This window comes from Leptopilina boulardi, unplaced genomic scaffold, assembly GCF_019393585.1.
Source record: "Leptopilina boulardi isolate dan_hultmark-lab unplaced genomic scaffold, ZJU_Lbou_2.1 LbouV2_223, whole genome shotgun sequence".
In the NCBI taxonomy this organism is placed as follows: Eukaryota; Metazoa; Arthropoda; class Insecta; order Hymenoptera; family Figitidae; genus Leptopilina; species Leptopilina boulardi.
The window spans coordinates 1462358-1486112 of NW_026137778.1; the positions used below are offsets into that span (position 1 = coordinate 1462358).

A 23755-nucleotide genomic window follows, 5' to 3' on the forward strand; every position below is an offset into this window, starting at 1 on the left:
ATGTAAAATTTTGCCAATGAAAAGATGATAAGTATATAAAAAACGAACAGAAATTTGAGAAATATTTAAAATTAATATTAAGTTATAAAATAAAATATTCTATAAAATTACTTTCGGCCACTGTAAATATTTAATGACATGCGTGCAAGGCATAACAATTGTACAATTATATTAAAAAACTCACCAGAATATTTAAGATTGCAATGCTCCCTAGAAAGGGAGTATGTGTTTTCGGAACTCATGATTCTGGTTGGGGAATGTGTCCTGGCAAAATTCTGAAAAATGAAAACAAAATTTATGTTAATCACTTTAAATTGTCATAAAATAATATATAAAATAGTAGAATTAATATTAGAAATACGGGATAATAATAACAAGACTTGTTTAGTGAATATAAAATAATGTGATAAAGCATGGTGAGATGAGATGAATAGTGGTCTTACATATAAGTATTCCTTGATTGCTGTGATTTTAGTGCCGATCATTTGTACATTATCCATGTCTCTGCAGTGCTCCTCGCCTCAGTTCCTACAACAGTCAATAACAAGAGTTCCGTGTAAGACACGTTTTTGAACCCTTCAATTAAAATTACTCGTATTTTTTTTTTTTTTTTGCAAAGCAATAAGGAACATCATTGACGAAGTTCGAGAGACAAGAGCGACCATAGAAACATGGACATTATTCACTATTAAATTAAAAATAAAAAACTTTTATGTAAAAATGCAAAATAAAATGAGAAAACTAAAATTTGTATATACATAATTTAATAATGCAAAAATTCTATTGCCAAGTGTCAAGAAAATTTTCACATTTAATTCTAAATCAATAATGTCATTTTGAAAATTTCTTTTGATGTATTTCAATATTGGTATATGTTTATCTTTTTATTCTTTTCAAACTGAACAAAATTTTATAATCCCTGTATGTAAATAATTTTTAAATTTTATTCTTTTTTTCTCCTCTGTTTAATATATTATTTTTTCACATAATATTCAAAACAAATATTTCAATTCGACAATGAATCCTAATATAATTACGAATTAGGGGCAACCAACGCACTTTAATGATACATAAATTTGACATATAAAAAAATCTGTTTTTTATAAAATGAGTGTGTGAAAATCAATAAAATGAAACTCACCTTTTTTTTGTCCTTTTCTGCTTTTGGATTAACGAGCACGAAATATTTGTAAAGATGAGAACAAGGACAGTGTTTGAGGATAAGGATGGAAGACGAGAGAGCGAATTTCCGACGACGACGGGCTTTGGGGTGGTATCCGCGGGACTGCGACTAGCGACGCCTGACCGTCTGGCGTTATTCGGCCTGGGGTCTGTCTGACCCAGTTTCTCCTCGAGCTTGCGGGGGATGATTGTGAGAAGGCGTGGTCGTTACGTAAGGGTGGGAAATCACGTGGGCGTTAAACGGGCGGGCTTCCCATGAGCCAATAGTTGGTCTTCGCGTGACGTCAGAGGGGTGTTTTTACTACTTTGGAACGACATATACGATGACGGTTATCCAGAACTTTACGCTCAAACATTTTGAGATCCATCGAATTCAAGTCTAATGTAAAGAATACTTATATATATACATCTACAATAAGAATTTTCCACACATACATTTTTTTTTATGAATTTCAATAGTATACGAAGAAAAATGGATATTTCATTTACATAGCTAGGTCATACTTTTATTTATACTCATTTAGCTAATAATCGGTTCAATAATGTTAAACGAACATTTTTCTTCTTGTATTGTATAAATATATGGATGATTATTCAGAAATTTTCAAGGAAGGGATTTTTTTCAAAACTAAGTGGAAATTCGATTTTATTTGTTCTTTACAAAAAACAATTTTTTTGCTAATTAAAGAGCAACGGATTCGCTTAAAACTCGTGGGTTTTTAAGATCGCTGATTACCAATTTTGGTAACTGTTTTTTAAAATTCAAAATGGCGGATCCAATATGGCAGACGAAAAAATTGAAAAGTAATCTAATTTTCTTGAAATTTGTTATTTTTGAGCTTTTTATGGGTCGACGATTATAAAGATGTCAGTATTTTAAAATTCAAAATAGCGGATCCAATATGACTCTAAAAACCCATTATTAACAAGTTTCAAGATAAAACCGCTACATTTTTTAAAAAGATTTCATCTGTAATGGATCCCCCATTTTGGATTATAAAAAACTGATATAAAATTCCTAATAAGTAACCCAAAAACCCCCAAAATAGCAAGTTTCAAGCAAATCCGATTAGTTTTTAATTTTTTCGTTTTCCATATTCGATTGACCATTTTGAATTTTAAAAAACCTACTTCAAGTTTACAAGCAGTGACTACAAGAAACTCTGAGTAACGTGTTTTAAGTGAATCCGATGAATTTTGAAAAACTAGTCTGCCATATTGAATCCGCCATTTTGAATTTTTCTAAACATAAGTTTGATATCCAGAGGATATGATGTATACCGAAATGCTATTTTTCAGCTGTTAAATATTATTTTCCACTAAATTGATGTAAAAAATTATAGCTTTTTATATGGTATCATAGTTGAAAAAGAATCAGACAAAGAATCGGAACAAAAGTAAAAAAAAAAACAAAAATTAAAAGTTTTTGTGCAAAGGAAACGATTTAGATAACATAACCCATAAATTTTTAATTTTGATTTAAATGCAATTTCTAAATATTTAAAATTTCGACGAAAATTTGAATTAATAAATTAATTAATAATATTAATTTAAAAAAAATTGTTTGAATACAAAAACATAAAAATGCTTCTATTTGAAGAACAACCCATATAAATCATTTCGTGTTGATCAAGATAATGAAATAAATTAAGACATTATTATAAAAATAAATAAAGAAATTATTAATATTTAAAAATTATTTTTTTTGTCTGTATAGAAAAATCGGCGAAATTTCATTGTGCGGTTAAAAAGAAACCATGGGGAAACAAAAGAGAGAAAGATGAGAGTAGGATTTTCAGTGTGGTTAACTGTGACGTTTATAGTACTTAAAGGATTACTACGATGAAGGACAATACTGTATAGGTATATATAACTATATGAATAAAGTATATTCATCTCTATAGAAAGCAGAACGGAAGCGTTATAGATATACTATATCCAGATAAAAGCAATAACGACTATATAGACACGTTTGAATATACCATTGTTGATATATTCCTCTATACAATATTTCTTGGTTTCTTGTTCTACATAATTTAAATGAAAAAAAATACATTTTTAACACTTTTTATAAAAAAAATTTGTATATTCTTTAATAAAAAATATATAAACTACCAAAGTAAAATTTTGGATGCGATTGTGTAATCATTTAAAATTCCTCTTTCACTTACACTATCATATTTACTTTTATCTTTTTTATTTTTACTTTTACTTTAATTTTGATTTTTGGGCCCTTAGTCACAACATATATACAGCACTAATAATATTTCGTGAAAAAAATTCTGAGTCCAGGCATAAGAGTTGGCCGGAATCTTTTTTATGGCAGGCTTAATAGTTCTGTTCAAGAAAATTTTGCCTACCGCTACCTTTTTTCACCTGTTCCTAGAAAAAAAACTGTCTACAGAAATGACCAAAATCGCGAAAAGAACGATAATTACACTTTTTCCAACAAATTGAATTAATTGTTGGGTTTAATATTTATGCACAGAAATTGGATTCATTAAAATCGGCCCAGTAGATCGAGAAATAACACTGTCTTCTTTTTTTTACAATAAAAACAATAATAATTAATATTTTTTAAAAATTCAAAAATGGCTTTATTCCGAAGGATTTAATGAATAAATGATACTTTTTTCAAATTTTTTCAATGAAGATTTTCATATAAAAGTGTCATGCAAAGTCAGGTAATTTCTAAAGTAACAAAAAATAGGGTGCATTTTGATCTATTTTTGCGCCTGTCAGAAAGAAAATTTTTTTTGGAGAAACGGCCTGAAGTATACAAGCTTGTGAGATTCTAAGCTTTCCAAATATTGTTTCTGTTTTTTCCTAGCAATTTTTTTTAAAGGATAATTCAAAGTGAAAGTCTATCATTTTTCAGGGGCCTTGAATTTTCTCGCGGATAGTATTAACATAAATATTTGGATCAAATAATTATTATTATTATACAAATAAATATAATTATATAAAATAAATATATAATTTTATTTAATTCTAATATATATATATTTTTTGCAAATGTTTCTAATTTTTCTTCTACTGATATAATTAATATTTTTATTCTCAGAACCAAATAAATATTTATGTATTTCAAATAAATTTTATATGATAAAAAATTTAATTGCTCTGGAATAGAATTCTATTTGTGTTAAATAATTTTTTTTTTATTTAAAACAAATCAAAATTTTTATCAAATAAACACAGATAAAAGATTTCTCTGGATGTATAGAACTTTTTAAAATTATATATTAGTTTTTCAATTAATGATGATTTTGATTTACTTTTTATTGTCAAAATAATGTAAAATTATCGTGAAGATAGATTCTAATATCATATTGATACTATAATCTTGTACAATATTAATGTGGGAAAGCTGAATTTCTGATTGACCCAATTTTGGGAAAGTGGTATACCAATTATGGCACAATAGCAAATTAAAACGACATTGTTTCGTACGTTATATATATTTAAAAGCATTTAACTTTTGCATGAAAATGAAACATGTCGATTTCAATAAAGATTATTATTTTTGTAACAATGCTAATGCGAATATCGTTTTTATATGATGGATAAAATCAATAATGTCCCATGTTATATGCAGATGTCCATAAATACGTTATATATGGAAATGTGTCTAAATTGGCATGTCGGTTTCCAAAATTGGGACTGGGTGTTTCTAATTTTTCTTCTACTGATATAATTAATATTTTTTCACTTTCCTTATATGTTGTATTGTAATTCTAATGTGGTATGTTTTTACTTTTTCTTCTACTGATATTATCAATTCTTTTTAAAATTTATAACATTATTACGTAAAGGCTGATATTGGTCAAAATATTGAAACAATATTCGATCAAGAAATTTGTTTTATAATTCAACAGACGTAAAATCTGGAAAAGTAATTTTATCGTTTTGAGGTTCAAAAGAATAGGTACAACAAAAAATGCACCATGACATTTATTTGTTCGAATATAACTTTAATATTTTAAAAAATACAAAGTAAATTATTCATATTTTAAAAATATAAACATCAAAATGAAAAGATCAAAATGAAATATTATTGCGTATATACAAACAGATATACAATTTGAAAGTGTAACAAATAACAACTAATCTTCATATATGCAATCTATTGTCATAATTTCAATTATTTTTCATATGTGGTTGTTATAGAACTTAAAAAATGCCTATAATTTCATCAATGACAAAAAGAAACAAAAGAATTGTCATAATAAAATTATTTCAAGTAGAAAAATAAAAAGGTGAAGTGTCCGTATGTCGCTAACGGGATAAAATAATGATAATGACTTGTAACGTGACCTGAAAACTCGGTGATAGGAGTACATTACCGTTGGCGGTAATGCAATTGCCAACGGAACAACAGCTAGAAATTGCTGTGACGCTTGCGCCAAGAGTTCCTCGACCCGTAACGTACAGACTTTGAGAAATGAAGAGGTAGGGGGTTTGGAGGACAAAATGGACGTCGGCCAATGGGGATGCGGGACAATATGGCCGCGAGAGGATTTAATCAATATTTCCTCCGACCTTAGAAGGGATGAGGTTATGTGTAAAGAGACCTTCACAGCTCTCAAACGGATATATATGTATAAATATACCACATTTTGTGTATATGGTCCTCTTTTACACGCATATATAGATATGCACTTCAAATTCACATTAATGTATTATATATACTTTCACAGTAAACGGAACTATGGTCAAAGCGGTCATAACTCGTTTTGAACTCATTAGTGTGATAAAACATAAAGTACTATTGATTCTATTTCCATTGATTCATGTCTCTCACCTATTTGAAGTTGAACAATATATTTTGTATGCGGTCTTCAAATTGTCCACTTTTACAAAGAATAAAAAATTAATTCAACTAGTTTGAAATTTGTTTTCAATTGTTTCCTTATTAGTATCGTTCATAAAAAGAAGTAAAATGGACGGACTTGCATTTATTTTATAATTAGAAAAAAATAATGTTTAGTTTTAGATAATTAATTTTATACAATATATGCATTTAAATGTCTAAAATAAGCGAATATAAATATATGTAAAAGAGTTGACAAAATTTTCAACTCATCCTTTAAAGAATACTGAATAATGAAGGCTCACCTAAATAGTGGCAGAGCTCAATTAAGGTACTTAGGCATTTCATGCACTTATCCTAATTTAAATAATGACTTCCAACGTTGGTATTCAAATCTGTTTAAGTGAGGCATCGTAAATTAATTAACCCTTTTTGATTGCGAGTAAAAGAGTTCTGAATAGATTTAATTGATTTTAATTTTTTTTTCTTTAAATTCTTTTATTTTCTTCATATCATTAACGAAAGTTTTACTTAGGAATAATAAAAAATCACTTTTTATATTTTGGATTCGAACATGTATTCAATTAAACATTAATGGAATGTATAAACAATAATTATTAATAAATCATCAAAAAAAAAATTATAATTGAAAGAAAACAATTAAATGTCAATAAAAGTTAAATAATAATATAATGTATAAAAATAATTTAACAACAATGTAATGTACAACAATTAATGTCAGTAAAACAACAAGATAACAACACATAAAATATTAATTATTATAATAACGAATGAATGTTATTAAAAAATAATCAAACAATAATGCAATTTATAACAATATCAATCAAATGCTAATAAAAATTAATTAAATTGTTTACAATGAATTAAACTATATCTTTATATACACAGAAAATTATTCGTCATCCTGTCAACGTTGTTAACACATTTTTACTGTCTGACATAAACTCCAGAGGAAAAAATATTTATATTTCTCTCATACAGTAAATATTTATATTTTAAATAAAAATTTTATTTAATTAAAAAATTAAAATTTTATTTGCATCAACTTTAAAACAGGAACAACTAGAATATATTATTATAAATGAATGAATTTTAAGATATTTAAAAATAATTTTTAGCAAAGTTAAATTTTATAGCTTATATATATGGAGGATCCCAGGTGAAGTGATCAAGATACAAAAAATTTTTCTCCGATCAGGCTTAAACTTGGGGCATTTGTAGTAAACATAGATGTTAATTTTTGGTAAAAATATTTTTTCATTTAGTCCAATATTTTCCGAGGGAGAGGGGGTGAAAGTTTTGGGATTCTACGGTACACAGCATGTTTTAATAATTTTTTTTTCTTAAATATATCAAAATAAAAATTATTTATTAATATCTGTTTCGAATGCTTTTTAGATGCTCTTTCGATAGGTACTATGCGTTTTTGAAAAAAAAATTTTTGACCAAAAAAAGTGAAACTCAAAAATAAATTCAGCTTTTTCGGGGTGAAAGGTACGATTTTTTTTTAATCGTGTTTTTCCTACAAAAATATGTAGTTGAAAAATGGGTCAAGAATGTTCAAATATTGATAATTAATATTTTTTGCTTTTTTTGCCCATTTTTAATAATTTTTTACTATTTTTCAATATTTAAACATTCTTGTCACGTTTTTTCAACTATATATGTTTGTAGGCAAAAGCCTCAGCTTTCGATTAATTAAAAAAAAAAATAAAAAAATCGTTTTCCGAGAAAGTTAAATTTATGTTTGGGTCTCATTTAATTTGGTAAAATTTTTTTTTTCAAAAATGCATATTACCAATCGAAAGAGCATCAAAAAATCTTTTGAAACCGATATTAATAAAAAAAATTTATTTTGATATTTGAGAGAAAAAAAATAATTACAAGAAAAAAGCCATTTTTTCCCATTTCACGTGAAATCCCCTCCCCCCCCCCTATTAGTTATTATTATTAAAAAAAACCTCTTCGTGTATCCAGTTTAAAAACGTGACACGCAATTTTCATTTTAATAAAGAGGAATCTTTTTGGAAATATATGGTGAATTAAATACTCTTATTCTGATACACATGATAAGAATATTTATTACAGTACTCCCGTGATACAAGCCAGAGATAGTGGGACCGAAGGATCTGATATTTGTAAATTTTCTCATCTACATGAATCACAAAATTACTCTCTAAATCTGAATTAGTAAAAATGTTTACTAATTTAAATTAGTGACTCATTTTTTGCTTTAGAATTAGTTAAATTTTACTAATTGTTAGTAAAAGTTACTAATAATTAGTAAAATTTTACTAATTCAGAAGCAAAAAGTGAGTCACTAATTTAAATTAGTAAACATTTTTACTAATTCAGATTTAGAGAGTAAAGAATAAATACCTTACTTATTTCTTTTTAGTTTCAGGTTAAAATATAAATTCATTTTTTTATTTAAATTGAGATCAGAAAAAGTTATATTAATAAATTGATTTATTAGGATTTCGTAAAAACAGGTGAATACCAAACCAAGAATCCACATAAATGTGTGGTGGAATTTATTAAGCACACAATGTCCAAAGTTTGGGTGGTTGGTGTGTATTGATTAACCATCACTTTCATGTGACGCCAGAAAAGTGGGTGTTGCTTCTAGGGCTGATGTGGGATGTACACATAGGAAAATGCGACATGCGCATTTCACATTGGAAGATCACCTTAGGAAGACCAGGACTATTTACTATAAAATAAGAGTGTATCTCAGTTCGACGAAAGCCTCGTTGAGGATCGGGCATCCTAGTCTTCTCAAGCTCATTGTGAATAAACTATCTATAAGCTAGATTAACTTTTCACTAGTTTTTTTGTTTTCTTTTTTTTTTGTTTCTTTTTGTTATGTTTAATCAACATATACAATTAAAGAGCAAAAAATCTTCCTTGCAACGTATGTGATAAGTGATTGCTGAGGTACGTTAGTGTGTATATTTATATTATAAATTGAATGACAACAAAAATTATCTGTGACAGGTAAACTCGATTTATATAGAGAAATTTTTTTTTTTATTACCTAACAGCTATAATAATTTTCTTTCATAATTAGATGTGTTTATACTTCACAGTTAGTGTTTGTTGTCACTACTAAGTTGTTTTGTTGATACAGCTAATTATTATCTATCACAACTAAAGGTGTATTTTTAATTTTACACGAAAAGCTCTCACTAAGATAATACTAAAATACAATATTAACTGAAACCAAACTATTTGAGATTTTGTAATGAATTCCATCATCTATATGGTAATCAGTACAATATTGCCCAGAACAGAACGTGTATTTCATTTTCAATTTTACAAATTCTACCTTGCTCTAAGAGATCAGAAATTTTTTTTATCAAATTTCTAGACTCAAATAAAGAATTTTTAAATTCGGAAAAAATAATAAATCAATCTTATTTTAGGTTTAGATTAAAAATCATGAATTTTAGACAGTGGCTCAATTGGTTATTAATTTTTTTTCACTTAGGGAAATGCCCTTTTTTAACTTTGTATTAACAAATAAATGTTTTGCTGTATAGTTATAAAAGTATCAATCGGGGTTATTCTGATACTATACTTTTTATAAATTTTTTAAAAATAAAAATTTGTTTTCATGTTTAAAGTGCTTTAAATTACCACTATTATTAAACATTTTCTTTCAAAAATTTATTTGTTTATCTTTTTAACGAATTTTATACCATTAAAAGTTTTGAAACTTTTTTTATAGGTTATGTATATATTATATATACCCAGTAAGAACCGAGAAATCAAGAATTAAAAATTTTTAATTCCTTTAAATTCCATTTCTTTTCATAATTCTTTTGTATATACCTAATCATTTGGAGTAATTGAAAATAAATTCAATTGTTTTCAATACCATTTTAAAATTTTATAAGAGAAAAAATTGTCGGTCTGAAGATTTGAACCTTCGATTTTCAGTGCAGAAGTCGAACAACTTGTCCTTGCAGCTATATCAGCTGTACTATATTAAATACTTAATTTTGAAAATATACTTAAAATGAGACTTCAGTATTTAGGAATTTTAGAGAATTAAGTATAGTTTGTGAAAGTATTAAAATGAAATAGATTGGAATTCACTTTCAGGTAAAATTAAGTCCCAACAGTTAGAATACAAAATAATTAGACAGAAATGAAATCCAAAAAGATTGATTTATTTATCATTTTCTATAGAAAGGCAGAAATTTTTAATTTATGTTAATTTTTCGCTTTTTAGTTAAATATTTGTAAATAAATACTCATCCATATGATGGAAGATCGAATTATGTTTGATAGAAGAGTCGCAATACTATAAATTACATAATTTAATATAAATATTTTACACAATAAAATGTATCGTTGTTCATAATAGCCCCAGGGATGTAAAAAATTACCCCAGTTGACGGTACTAATTTTTCGTAAACTGAAATGGTATTTCAATAGTCAACAATTAATATTTACAATTGATATAAAGTATTTAAGAAATTATTAACTAATAAATATTAAGAATAATAGAAAGAGAAGGAAGATATAAAATTCAAGTAAAAAAAATATTAATTAAGTTTAATTTTAACTATTTTATATTGTATAATATATAATAAAAGAATATATAAAAATTGTTGACAAAATATAATTTTAGATTCTTTAAATATTTATGAAATAAAGAAATAAAAATTATTTTATTTTATTGCTAAAAATTAAAATAACTTAATATAATTTTATTAATCATTAAAGTAAAAATCATTTAAAAATTATGGTTAAAATAAAATAATTAAAAAATTATTTTTTTTGAAATATTAAACATTTTAAGAAATTAAATTCAGTTAAAGGAAAATGATTGACAACTAAACAATATGGTAAGGTTCTCGGCAAACGTTAGAAACGGTAATAGAAAGAGAAGAATCGCTTTGTCATTAGTAAAATAGTTTGAATATAATTGGCTACCAAAAAAAGACACCGTGAAAAATGTATAACTAGAGGTCGAAATTGGCGTCAAGAAATATACGGAAGCACACGTAAGAGGTAATGTAAAAGCACCAGTACCTGGACTCTATTGAAGGGGTTTTAAATTTATCGGGGAATTCTGATAATTCTATATAATTTATAAAATGTTTGTATTTTCGTTTTATTTACCTTTAAAGGAAAATAATTAGGCAAAATTATTGATAATAGATGTTTTAATTAAATTAAGATCATGAAATAATGAAATTGCACATTTGCAGCAGAAGTTGGACATGATAAGGTCCAGTAATTGTGTTATGTCATATTTTAAATAATTTTTAATTTTACCTAAGCTGAACTTATAATTGTTCCCTATTCTAATTCCTCAATTTAACTTAGCTAAATTAACTAAGTTGGGAAGAGGTTTATTAAATGAATAATTTAAAAAAAAATACAATATGCAAATTATTTATTTAAAAATGCTGAATGTTCTCAATTATTATTATTACAAGACATTCAAACAATTATGAAATCTATTTAATAAGATTTCGTAAGGCTACCTTATTTTAAATTGTGGTGGAGTTTCCAAATTTTCTTCGTGAGTTTTGTTGATTCGGTATTCTATTGATTTTTTACGACCACTCGTAAAAGTTCTTTATTGATGGGTGTCACTTTTGAAACTTAGATTTTTAACTTCCGTATATATTAGAAATGTATTTTAACACATGAACTCCGTACGTATAATTTTTGGGACTGCCTTCGTAGTGAAAGGTTTCCCTTTATATATATAGTTATATTTTCCAATGTATTTCTCGAGGCGGTACCAGCTCACCTCTTTGGGTTAGATTGAAAATCGGTACCTCACAGACACGAAAAGTGTTTATTGCTTTTTTCTATGTGTTGGTGACTCTGTATGTTGATTTCCTTGTTTGTAGATCGTCTTTCATAATTCCAAATATCAAGAACATTACAACTTTAAGAAATATTACAATTTTACATATTGATTATTTTTAAATATTAATTACATAATTATTTATTTATATTTTCAATATTTGTAACAATTGTTTTTCAAGTATAAATTATTATTTATTTATAAATACATTTGTTTATTTATAAATAATTATCTATTTATAAATACATTTGTTTATTTATAAATAATTATCTATTTATAAATACATTTGTTTATTTATAAATAATTATCTATTTATAAATATATTTGTTTATTTATAAACAATTGTTTATTCACAAATAGGTATTTGTTTATTTAAAAACAATTATTTATTTATAAATATATTTATTTATTTTAAAAAATTAATTAATTTTTAAAATAAATATTTATTTATTTAATTTATTTATTGACCTTAATTATTAATAATAATAATAATTATTTTTTTATAACAAAATTGTTACGATGACGTGACAATTGGACATTAAATAAGTAAAATAAATAAATAATAATTTATTTATTTAGTTATTATTATTATTTAATAAATTAAATAATTTAATTAAAATATAATGAAACTAATTATATTAATTAAATTAATTAAAATGATTGAGTTAATTGAATTCAATCTTTGTCCAACCATTAGGTATACAACACATAAAGCGTTAGGTTAACTTGAACAGTCAATTCAGATATAATTCAGAGTACTTAATTATTAAATTGTAATTAATTTATTTATTTTGATTAATTGGTAAACTAATTAATGTAATTAAAGTAAATAAATTAATTACTTGACGTGTTAATTAAATTTAATCACTGTCCAACTATTAGGTAGTACATATTTTTATAAGCGGCAGGTTATAACTTCGACAGCAATTTTAGAGGAATCGTTTTATATAATTTTTATTGCTCCTACAATTAATAAATTTTATTCTTCCTAAAAGCTAACTCTCTAAAGAGTATCTCAAATTTTTTTTTGCTTAATTTGGGGGCTATTTTAATTTCTCTTTGCTACTGTCCATCTACTGGTTCCAATTTTTTCTTTGTCCATAGGTACTGGTGCTTTTACCTTATAGTATAAATTACCTTATAGTAATATAATATTTACCTTATAGTAATATAAATTATAGAAGCTTCTAGAAAATAAGGGTATAGAGACGAGCTTTTATAAGCCGAGAAAATGCATTTTTGTCTCTTAATTCTAAACAGTGTTATATTGGTGAGAGCTTTCTTTTTTATATTAAATGTAGGGAAGTTTTTCAGAATTATTCTCTCCAAAGTCAAGTTTCTAAAATTTAAAACTGATTGTCAGGGGCTGTCAAATGACTTCCACCAACACTCAGTTTATAATTTTGAGATAAAAAAGATCTTATCGTAAAAAAGAATCTAAAAATTACTTCATTGAAGGAGAACCAATTTTTGTTTACAAGTGCGATCTACACGGAGAGAAATCTGTTACTAATAACGCATGAGCAGACCGTTCGAAAATAGCACAGACACAATCTTGCGTAAATTGCAAGAAATCCATGCTGATTTTTCATGGCTACCGAGCAAAACTCGCACAAGCTGTGTAAAATTAGCACAAGTCTTTGCGATATTAGCAAATGAAGCTCATGAGAAAAGCGCACGCGTAAGTCTTGTGAGATATTCGTAACAGATTTCTCTCCGTGTATGATTATGCAAAATATATAAAATCTTTATAAATATTTGAATAATTTATATACATATATTTACAATTTTTATATTTATAAAATAACAATAGAATTCAAGCACACATATATATTATTCATTTGTTTTAATTTATACAGTGCAGAATCGTATGGAAGTTATCCGCATCACCTATTTTCAAAACTGTACAAATGGAGCTTTGGAATCAAACATCGAGAAACTATTTCATACTTTATGGAAGCAGTGAAAAAACTGAATACCAACGTGAGGTTAATGGAATCTCAAAAATAACCAATGACAAACATGGATGATCATCAAATTAAATATCGCTTAAAAATAGTTGATATTATTATTTCTGATCCTTGTATACACAATCATATGTTTCATATAAGGTGCAAAATGTGATATTTTTAATTAATTATCTTTTTTTCAATTTTTATTTGATTTAATTAGAGATTTATTTCATTTATTTTTGTATTTTAGTAAAGTTTTTACTTTAGACGAAAATAACTTTTTGTGAAGTGATATTCCTTATCAAAAAAATTTAGAAACCATCTTTAGTTATCCAATTTTAATATTTTCTGGTACAACAAATTTTTGTACTACTTAAAAATAAAAACAATGAAAACATATCTCAATCAAGCCCCAATTGGTTGGACTGAATATATTATTATGTTCTTAAAAACTAAATCAGTGAAGAAAAAATTCACTGATTTAGATTTTCTTTTCTCGTATAACACCTGATTAAAAGAATTTGGAATTTTATGGAGAAATATTTAAAATAATAAGGAAGGAGCGAAGATTATGATATTTTTTGAATAAATTATTATTATTACCAAGTATTTTTTAATAATTAATTCAACAAAAAATCATAATTTTTACACATAGCAAACTTTTCTTATTATGTTTTTAGAATTTCTCTAAAAAATTTCAGTTCAATCTAGTCAGTATATATATTTTACGAAAAATCCGTTAAGTAAATCAATAATCAAAAGCATGAAAATTATTAGTTTAAATGCATGTGCTATATAATTTATATCATGCGTATACAGCATATGTTTTTTATATCCATAATCTTTATTCTTCTGGTAAAAATTTTGTTAATTCATTATAGCACATTTTTATCGTTACTAATTTTTTTAGTAATCTGAATTAGTGAATGTTCCATTGACTTTATCAGTGATTATACATTGCTCACAATTTTAAAAATTAAATAAAATTTCAGACATTTCTTGTCAATTGTCTACTAGGAAAAAAGGATAAAACTGCTATCAGTAACAAAAAGTAAAATTTAAGCAGTATTTCTAAATAACTAACATTTTTTTTCTCAAAGAAGTCAATGTAACTTTCAATGATTCAGATTCAAAAGAGAAAATTAAAAAATTTTCTCAATCTTTGTAAAATTTTATTTACTTCTCATATTAGATTAAATATTTTTAGAAACGATGATATATAAAAAATTATTTACGTAAAAATAGATATTCTAAGTATATATTTATATGTAAGTTATAAAACACAAAATCCACGTCTTCCATTATGATATAAAAACTTATTTAAAATAAGAGTGAATAATGAGTATAATATAAATGTTAAGGTATAATGTATTAATTATCATTTTGTAAATATTCTGGCATTTTAGAATATATTTCATGAAAATTATATATATATGGTATGAATGCAATTATAATTAATTAAAATAATAAAATTCTCAATCCCTTATTGAGAAGAAATTAGTACTCCTATTCAAGTCGATTTAGAAAAATTAAATAACTCTAAATCTGAATATTATATTCAACTTAAAATTCACATATTCTTTACCAAATACTTCTTTCAATAATTGAAAACAAATAAATATTCAAAAAACATATATGTGAAAATTTCTTCTATTCAGATTTAGAAAAATGATTAACATCATAATCAAAAGAATCATTTAAATAGTATAAATAATTGTCGTATTTATAATATATATTTAGATTTAAAATCGAATAATGTTCAAACTTTAAATAATACAAAAGTTTGAATAGTAAAATTTTTAATTTCGTTTCTTTCGACAATAAAAATAAGTATTTTTATTGTATTTATATTATATTGTATAATATGTGCTACGTTTAAAGTTGTGACGCGACAATAATAAATAGTTTTTAGGCCACATGTGCAAAATAATATACAAATGAGTATATTGTAAATAGTATTAAGATTTATAAGTGTCATTCATTGTTTGTTATACTCAACAATTGAATTATAAATTTATACAAAGGTGTAACAATTTTACATTATTAAAGTAATTAGTTCAAACAATACAGAAAAATTATAAATTAACAACATCAAGTTTTGTACTTTTTTTTACACTATATCCGTTTATTTATTTTTAATGAAAAATTTCCTATAATCTACCATCTTCCAAAAATTATTATCCGAAACTTAAACACTTTACAGGTAAGTAATTTCAGTCTATCGAAATTAATGTTGTTTAGGGATGTAAATTTTCTGGCATTATTTAGAATCTAAAATTATTATACCTATATTATTAAAATTAAAAAAAGATTATTTTTGTTAATTTTGGAAATTTTATTTTTTGCAAAAATTATAATTTTTTAAAATAAAAAAATTGACGATAAAAAATAATAAAAATTATTATTATAAATAACAAAACATTGTTTCGCACTGTCATTTTTCTTATGTTCTTTTTTTTATACTTTAGTACTCTTGTACGAAAGGGCATTGCCCGTATATATATGTAAATAAATAAATAAATAAAAATTTTGGAAGAATTTTGTTCACTTGAACGTTCAGAACTTCAGATACATAAAATTCTTTTTCTTTTCTAATTTTTTAATTCTAAGAGAAAATTCAACATGATTCCTGCAATGTGTAATAATTTTATTAAAGTCGGGAACAACTTTAATAAAAATATAATTGATTGACTCAAATTTTTTAATATTTATATAATTCATCATTTTTTCTTTTTTTTTGAAAAACTATGCCACTAGATTAAATAGAGAACTTTTTGTTCAGTATGGCTTGAATTACAAGGTAAAAGTATATATCCTTAGTAGATATTGCAGAGCGCTTTACTTCCTATTTCAGATTATTTTACCTTACTGATATAATCTTTTTTACCAACAATAATAAATGAAGTTTAATATAATAAATTAGAATTTATAAACTTTCATCATTCTTAACAAAAATTATTAATAAACAAATGTTTATTTATCGTTTCTAATATTTTTTGATTAAGAAACTATAATAAATAAAAAGTTTTAATCGGTTCTTTATAGTTTCTAAGAGAAACGGGGTCAGACAAAGGGGTTCTAGTCAATATTTGAGTAGCCATCAAAGAGAAACCAAAGGTGATAGATCCTTCTTGAACTACGACTTGCACTTTATAGGCTACAACAACATTTTAGAAAAATTAAATAAACGCTCTATGTTTTTAAGTAACTAGTTTTTATGGCAAATAAAATCTTGTTTTTAGAAAAAAGGCTTTTTTGACTAAAAAAAGGGCAAAATTATTATTATCAAAATTCAAAATGGCGGATCCAATATGGCGGGCGTTGAAATTAAAAATCAATCGGATTAGCTTAAAATTTGTTACTCGGAGGTTTTCAAGGTCGCTGATTACAAATCTTATGTCAGATTTTCAAAATTCAAAATGGGGGATCCAAATGGCGGGCGAAAAGATAAATATTCATAGAATTTTGAAACGTATTCGATATAAAACTGAAAAATCAATTATATTTGCTTAAAAATTGTTACTCGGGAGTTTTAAGGGTAAATGATTACGAATTTAATGTCATATTTTGAAAATTCAAAATGGCGGATCTAATATAGCGAGCGTAAAACTAAAAATCTATCGGATTTGCTTTAAATTTGTCACTAAGGGGTTTTCGGGGTCGCTGATTATGAATCTGACATAATTTTTTCATAATTTGAAAAATTATGAAAAAATTTCTAAATTCTTTGCCTGTATATTTTCACTAAATAAATAAATTTTTAATTTTAATTTTAATTTTAATTTTGAAAAGCTGATGTCAGATTTGAAATCAGCGACCCCAAAAACCTTAAAGTAACGAGTTTCAACCCCAAAGTAACAAATTTTTAGAAAATCCAATTGATTTTTAACTTTACGTCCACCATATTGGATTCACCATTTTGAATTTTGTGATTTTTCAATTTTTTCTTTAATTTCGTAAACTTTTTAACTGTTTTAACGTTGGAGACCTTGTAGAATGTTGAAAATGATTTCTTTTATATATTTTTTACCAAGAAATAAAATTGGAAACAGTGCTTTCACAGAAAATTAAAAGGCATTAAAATAAGCTGCAACACTTATTATTTTTATTCAATTTTGCTTATTTGAATCCATTTTGGTATTAAAATAAGCAAAATTGGATTAAAATAATAAGCTTTGCATCTTATTTTAATACCTTATAATTTTTTGTGTTTGGTCATTTATTCCTCTATATTTTTTTTGAAATTTTAATATTTTAAAAAGGGTCAGACGGCATTAAAAAGTTGACATTTTTACCTTTAACATTAATTTTGAGTATTGTTACATAAAATTGTTTAAACCTTTAACTTTATAATATTAGAAAAATAAATATTTCAGTAAGAAATATAGTATCGTTTAATAATAAATTGATTTCCCATGTGTTAGGAATATAATCAGAACTAGTAAAAACTAAGTTACGTATTCATTAATAGCATCTTTCTAAGGCCCGAAGGAATTCACTTGCTGTATTACTTTGTTATGATCAATTTTTTAAGACAGTATAAAAAAGCTTCAGCGACAGCAGCAGAACACATTGTTTCCTATCTTTCTACGAGACGAACATCAATTAAGGTGAAATTGTTCTTAGTATATTTTAAAGTAACAACGCCTTTTAGTATTATAAATTTTATATAGAGTATATTAAAATCATTATTTCTTATAGTACAATAAACTTATTGTAGTCCATACTTTTTGAAAAATAATATTGCAGTTTTTAGGCCAAACCATGTTATTTCTTATCTATTAAAAAAAATTATATTAATTATTTAATTTACTTATTTATTTAAATGAAGTTTGACAATAGACTTATCTTGAAATTCGTATCAAATAAACTTTTCAATAACTAAGTTTTTTTTAATACTGACCTCCATAAGATTTAATACAACCACATGCATTTGACAGGGATATTTATCTTTTGATTGTTCTATTTAGTATAAAAACAATTGAGGCAAGAAAGTAAAATACAATCTAGCTGTTGACCACTGACGAAACAACTTCTTTTTCAATATTTGCCTTGCAAACCAGGTAAATTTTTTATTGTAAAAGTATATTTTAAATTCAAATATTTCTATGCATAATTTTAAGTTCTTAATTATTATTTATGCCTTTAAACAAAAATTAAAACGTTCCATTTACATCTTTTATTGTTTATTGCAAATATTTATTATTTTAAATATTATATACAGGGTGTTGAAAAATTATGAAAACTTGCAAATATCTCGAAAAGTACACATTTTTGCGATACTTCCTTTTTCAATGTTGGATCCCGGGCCCAATTTTTTCAGTTCAAAAATGTAGATCTTTTTGTTGGGATCAACTTTTGTGTTGAATATTTTTGACGAAAACGCGTACTTTTCGAGATACATGCAAGTTTCCATACTTTTTGAACACCCTGTATATTATTTTCATTCTTATTAATTTTATTTACATATTTTTAAGAATAATTAAAGCTTAGGACTCGATAAAGGTTTCTTTTTAAACATTAGTAATATACTCAAATAATGTGATTAAACAAATTTTTCAATGAATTTCAATAAATTTCCTGTCTACTTTTTAAATATTTTATTGATTTTTATAAAAAAAGAAATTATGCAAAAAAATTTAATATATAAGATTTTAAATTTAAATTTTTAAAAAAATGTACGCCATATTGGATCCGCCATTTTAAAGTTTCGAAAACTGACATTAGATACGTAATTAGCGATCCCGAAAACACTGGAGTAATCATTTTCAAGTGAATCCAATAAATTAAAAAAAAAAATTCTGCCATATTGGGTCAGCCATTTTGAATTTTTAAAAAGTGATACCAGATTTTAAAAAAACGGACACTGAATTCTAAAACAGGGACCCAAAAAACTATTAAACCATGTTGAGATATAAAATTTTCTATGCAAAGTAAATTGATCCGTTTTCGTATATGTACCGATTTTTGCAAGTCAATAAAACCGTAGGAGGGTTAATATAATTTAATAATAATATTTAATACAATTTTAATATTATTAATAATATAATATTTAATAATAAATTAAAAAATCTATAAATCAGTTCATAATAATTGTATTCAATAAACAAAATAGTAATTCAAATCAACAAATCGGTTCGACAAATATTTACTCATGAAATCAAATTTGTCTTTAATACAAATTACTTGTATAATTTATTCAAAATTGAGATAAAAAGTATACTGTGTATAAATATAGTATGTATCTTGATGTGTATCATACCATTCAAATCATTAATTTAAAAATTACTTTTTGAAAAAAGAATTATTAACAAAATTATAAGGGATTATTTTTTATATAACAGTTTTAATTTTTTTTTATAAATCTTTGTAGAAAAAATCGATTGAAACTGATTGCAAAAAATAGGAAAGAAATTTCTATTGTCCTTAATAGAAATTAAGAAACGATTAAGTCGTTTGTGGTTTTTAGGGGCGAAAACAACCCCTAAATAAAAAGTGACAAGATATCTTTTAAAAATTATTAATATTTTATAAAACTTGGTATCTGAGTTTTCGGGGTCGATTATTATGAATCTGATGTCAGATTTTCAAAATTTAAAATGGCCGATATAAAATAAAAAATTAATAACTTTTTAAAATTTTGAACGACATATTGGATCCGCCATTTTGAATTTTAAAAAACTGACATCAGATTAATAATTAGCGACCCCGAAAACCTCCAGATACCAAGTTTTATAAAATATTAATAATTTTTAAAAGATATCTTGTTACGAATGTTAACTCTGGTAGTTATAATATTTAGCTGCCGCGGCAAAACATGTTAGCTATTAATAAAAACTAATTATAACAGAAAAATATGCTATTGAATCAACAGCATTTTAGCCAAAGGTATAAAAATTATTGATTCAAAAGTTTATGCTATAAAATTTGTAAAATATTTTATAGATTCTATAGCATATGTTTTTGAAATTTTTATACCTTTGAAAGAAATGCTATTGATTCAATAGCATATTTTTCTCAGTGTAGCTGTATTAGCTAACAATAATTGCTATCCATATAATACCAATTGGGGTTAGCTGAGGTAACTAAATTTTAGCTAATATAGCTAACTATTTTTCTCCGTGTAGTTTCCGTGTCGGACGGTGTAATAGAATCTATATAAAACCTATTTACAGTTTCATATATAAAATAAGTAAATATTATTTTTCAGCTAAACACACCCTAATTGCAACATGTTGTTTCTACGAGCTGCGCTTTTCATATTTGTCATTATTGTCGTTGCCGTATATGCAGAAGCAGGTTATAGAAAACCTCCATTTAATGGAAGTATTTTTGGCAAAAGATCTGTTGCCATGACTGGTAAGATTATAAAATAAATAGCTATCACAGAAAAAAAAATTAGTATACTTTAAAAATTAAAATTGTTATGCATTTATTTTTAGAAAATATATAATATGCATATAAATTGACACTGTTTTTAATATTTATGTTCATTACTAATCTATCTTGATGCTAATAGGTGACTATGACGTAGCCAATAGAGCTTTAATGGCAATGTGTGAAGTAGCTAGTGAAACATGCACCACTTGGTACAATCGTCAAGACATTAACTGAAAAGCTCCAACAATATTCCAAAGAAATCATAATGATCTACATATAATATACTCACAGAAATCCAATAATTTATAAATTTAAAAATGTACAAAAATGCTTGAAAAATATATTGCTTGTGTAATAATAGTAGTATTTATTTCATATTGTTTTAGTTTTACAATTTTCAATTATATGATATAGTTTATGCACTCAGAAAAAAAATTGTGTAAAATAACCAAATTATGGTTGAATCAACTAAATATAAATGCATTACTATATACAGTTAATCAAACTTTTGTTTGAACCAACCAAAAGTTTATTTGGCCCATTCAAATTCATTCTTTGTTCGAATAATTTATATCCTTTCTTAAACAAAACAGTGGTGCACTGAACTCGATAAATCTCGAAATAAGGAATGAGCATTGAGAATGTGAAATCTTAACAGAAAGGCGAAACTTATATCAAGATTCGAAATGTATAGGTGGAGCTGCAGTCGCTTCTTTCATAAATGAAATATGAGCGCTATTATTTGAATTTATCAGCTAATTTGCTTCTGAACACGTCAAAATTATTTAGATTAATTGATAGTTTCAAATCAACAGATTGAAATGAAAAATTACTCATTTCAATATAAGTTAATATATTGCGTTTTTGCTCATTTTTCATTAAAAAGAAAATATCAAAATTATTATTACTCTTTCGATGACAAATGAATTACAAAATAACTCTAATATTTTAAATTTTTTAATTTTACAAAATAGTAATTTCATTAAATAAAATTTTTAAAACATAAATAAAATGAAATATAATTTTTTCGTTAATTTTGCGGGCAAAGAATTATGAATATTAATTATTAAGTTTGATTTAACAATTGAATAAATAACTCACAAAATTACAAAATGAATAAATATAGTCAGTTTTTCGTAAAACAAAGAAAAAATGAAACAATGTTCATTTTACAAGATGAAAATGAAAAAAATTCAATTAAATTGAAAAATAAATTAATTTTATGGTTCAACAATTTATTTTTAACGTGAATTATTATTCAATTTAAAAATTAATTTAATTGAAGTTGGAGATCCATTTTTTTTAAATATAAAAATATTAAACAATTTTTCATGAATAGAAAATATAATTACAAATTAATTGCATAAAAATTGAATTGATTATTTAAAATTTATTATATAATATATATTATTCAAGTTGGAAATTATATTAGAAAGTAAATTATTATTTTCATTAATTAAAAAATTTGAAAATCAACTTAAATTCAATATTTTGAATTTAAGAATAGGAGCATGGAAGCAACGTAGTCGACGGAGGCGCTAGTTAAAATTAACAAAACATTTATAATTATTATTTAAATAAATATAAAAAAAAAATATTCATTTAAATCAAACAAATTTTATTTGAAATAGACAAAAAATAGAGTAAATACAAAAAAATGGTATATTTGGTTCAAACAAAATTTTTCTCTGAGTGTAACAGATGTTTTACTTTTTAATTATAAATTGCAATTTCTTGCACAAAATACACCCAAAAGTGTAGAAAAAAATTGACAGCCCGATCCGTGTAGAAGAAGACCCCAATTATGACCTTTAAAGCGTATACGGTCAAAAAAAAATTTTCAAAAAAATTCAATTTTTCTTAGGCAGTCTTTTTTATTGCAATTTCTTGCACAAAATACACCTAAAAGTGTAGAAAAAAATGGACAGCCCGATCCGCGTAAAGGAAGACCCCAATTATGACCTTTAAAGCGTTTATCGTAAAAAAAAATTTCAAAAAAATTCAATTTTTCTTAGGCAGACTATTTTATTGCAATTTCTTGCACAAAATACACCCAAAAGTGTAGAAAAAAATTGACAGCCCGATCCGAGTAGAGGAAGACCCCAATTATGCCCTTTAAAGCGTTAACGGTAAAAAAAAAATGTTCAAAAAAATTCAATTTTTCTTAGGCAGACTATTTTATTGCAATTTCTTGCACAAAATACTCCCAAAAGTGTAGAAAAAAATTGACAGCCCGATCCGAGTAGAGGAAGACCCCTATTAGCATCATTAAACACTTTCCGTCATAGAAAAATCGACAAAAAAAATCAATTCTTCTTAGGCAGACGATTTCATTGCAATTTTTTGCAGAAAATACACCCAACATGTTGTAAATTCAGATGTTTATTACATGAACATTTTACTTCCTCTTTACGATCAGCAAAAAAATTTGCTTCTACGTGGAGAAAGCATTAACATTGAAATAAACATACAAAAATAATATAATAATAATATAAACATTTGAGTACCTATAGAGTTGAGTTAAATTTAAAGAATTAATGGAAGTTAAAAAATCAATAATTCACATTTTAGCTG

General features: G+C 25.0%; 2 protein-coding genes across 4 annotated transcripts in view; one reads left to right on the forward strand and one right to left on the reverse strand.

The window, feature by feature from the left end:
• The window catches only part of LOC127279846 (glutamate decarboxylase), a 67486-nt gene that overhangs the window by 33830 nt on the left and 9901 nt on the right, over positions 1–23755 (reverse strand). Inside the window, exons 1-3 of one of the 3 annotated variants that reach the window (XM_051302470.1) lie at positions 1142–1350; positions 444–528; positions 185–275 (exon numbers count right to left, since the gene is read on the reverse strand). In XM_051302470.1, the coding sequence (XP_051158427.1) occupies positions 185–275; positions 444–500 (148 nt within the window). In that variant the 5' untranslated portion in view covers positions 501–528; positions 1142–1350. Of the gene's footprint in view, positions 1–184; positions 276–443; positions 529–1141; positions 1351–23755 lie in introns of those variants that run through there. The other 2 variants (XM_051302469.1, XM_051302471.1) reach the window with 2 other exon arrangements.
• Positions 18335–21539, forward strand: LOC127279849 (SIFamide-related peptide). The gene is made up of 4 exons (XM_051302479.1): positions 18335–18411; positions 18772–18864; positions 21012–21160; positions 21321–21539. The coding sequence occupies exons 3-4, from the start codon at positions 21034–21036 to the stop codon at positions 21413–21415; spliced, it is 222 nt and encodes a 73-aa protein (XP_051158436.1). The 5' UTR covers positions 18335–18411; positions 18772–18864; positions 21012–21033; the 3' UTR covers positions 21416–21539.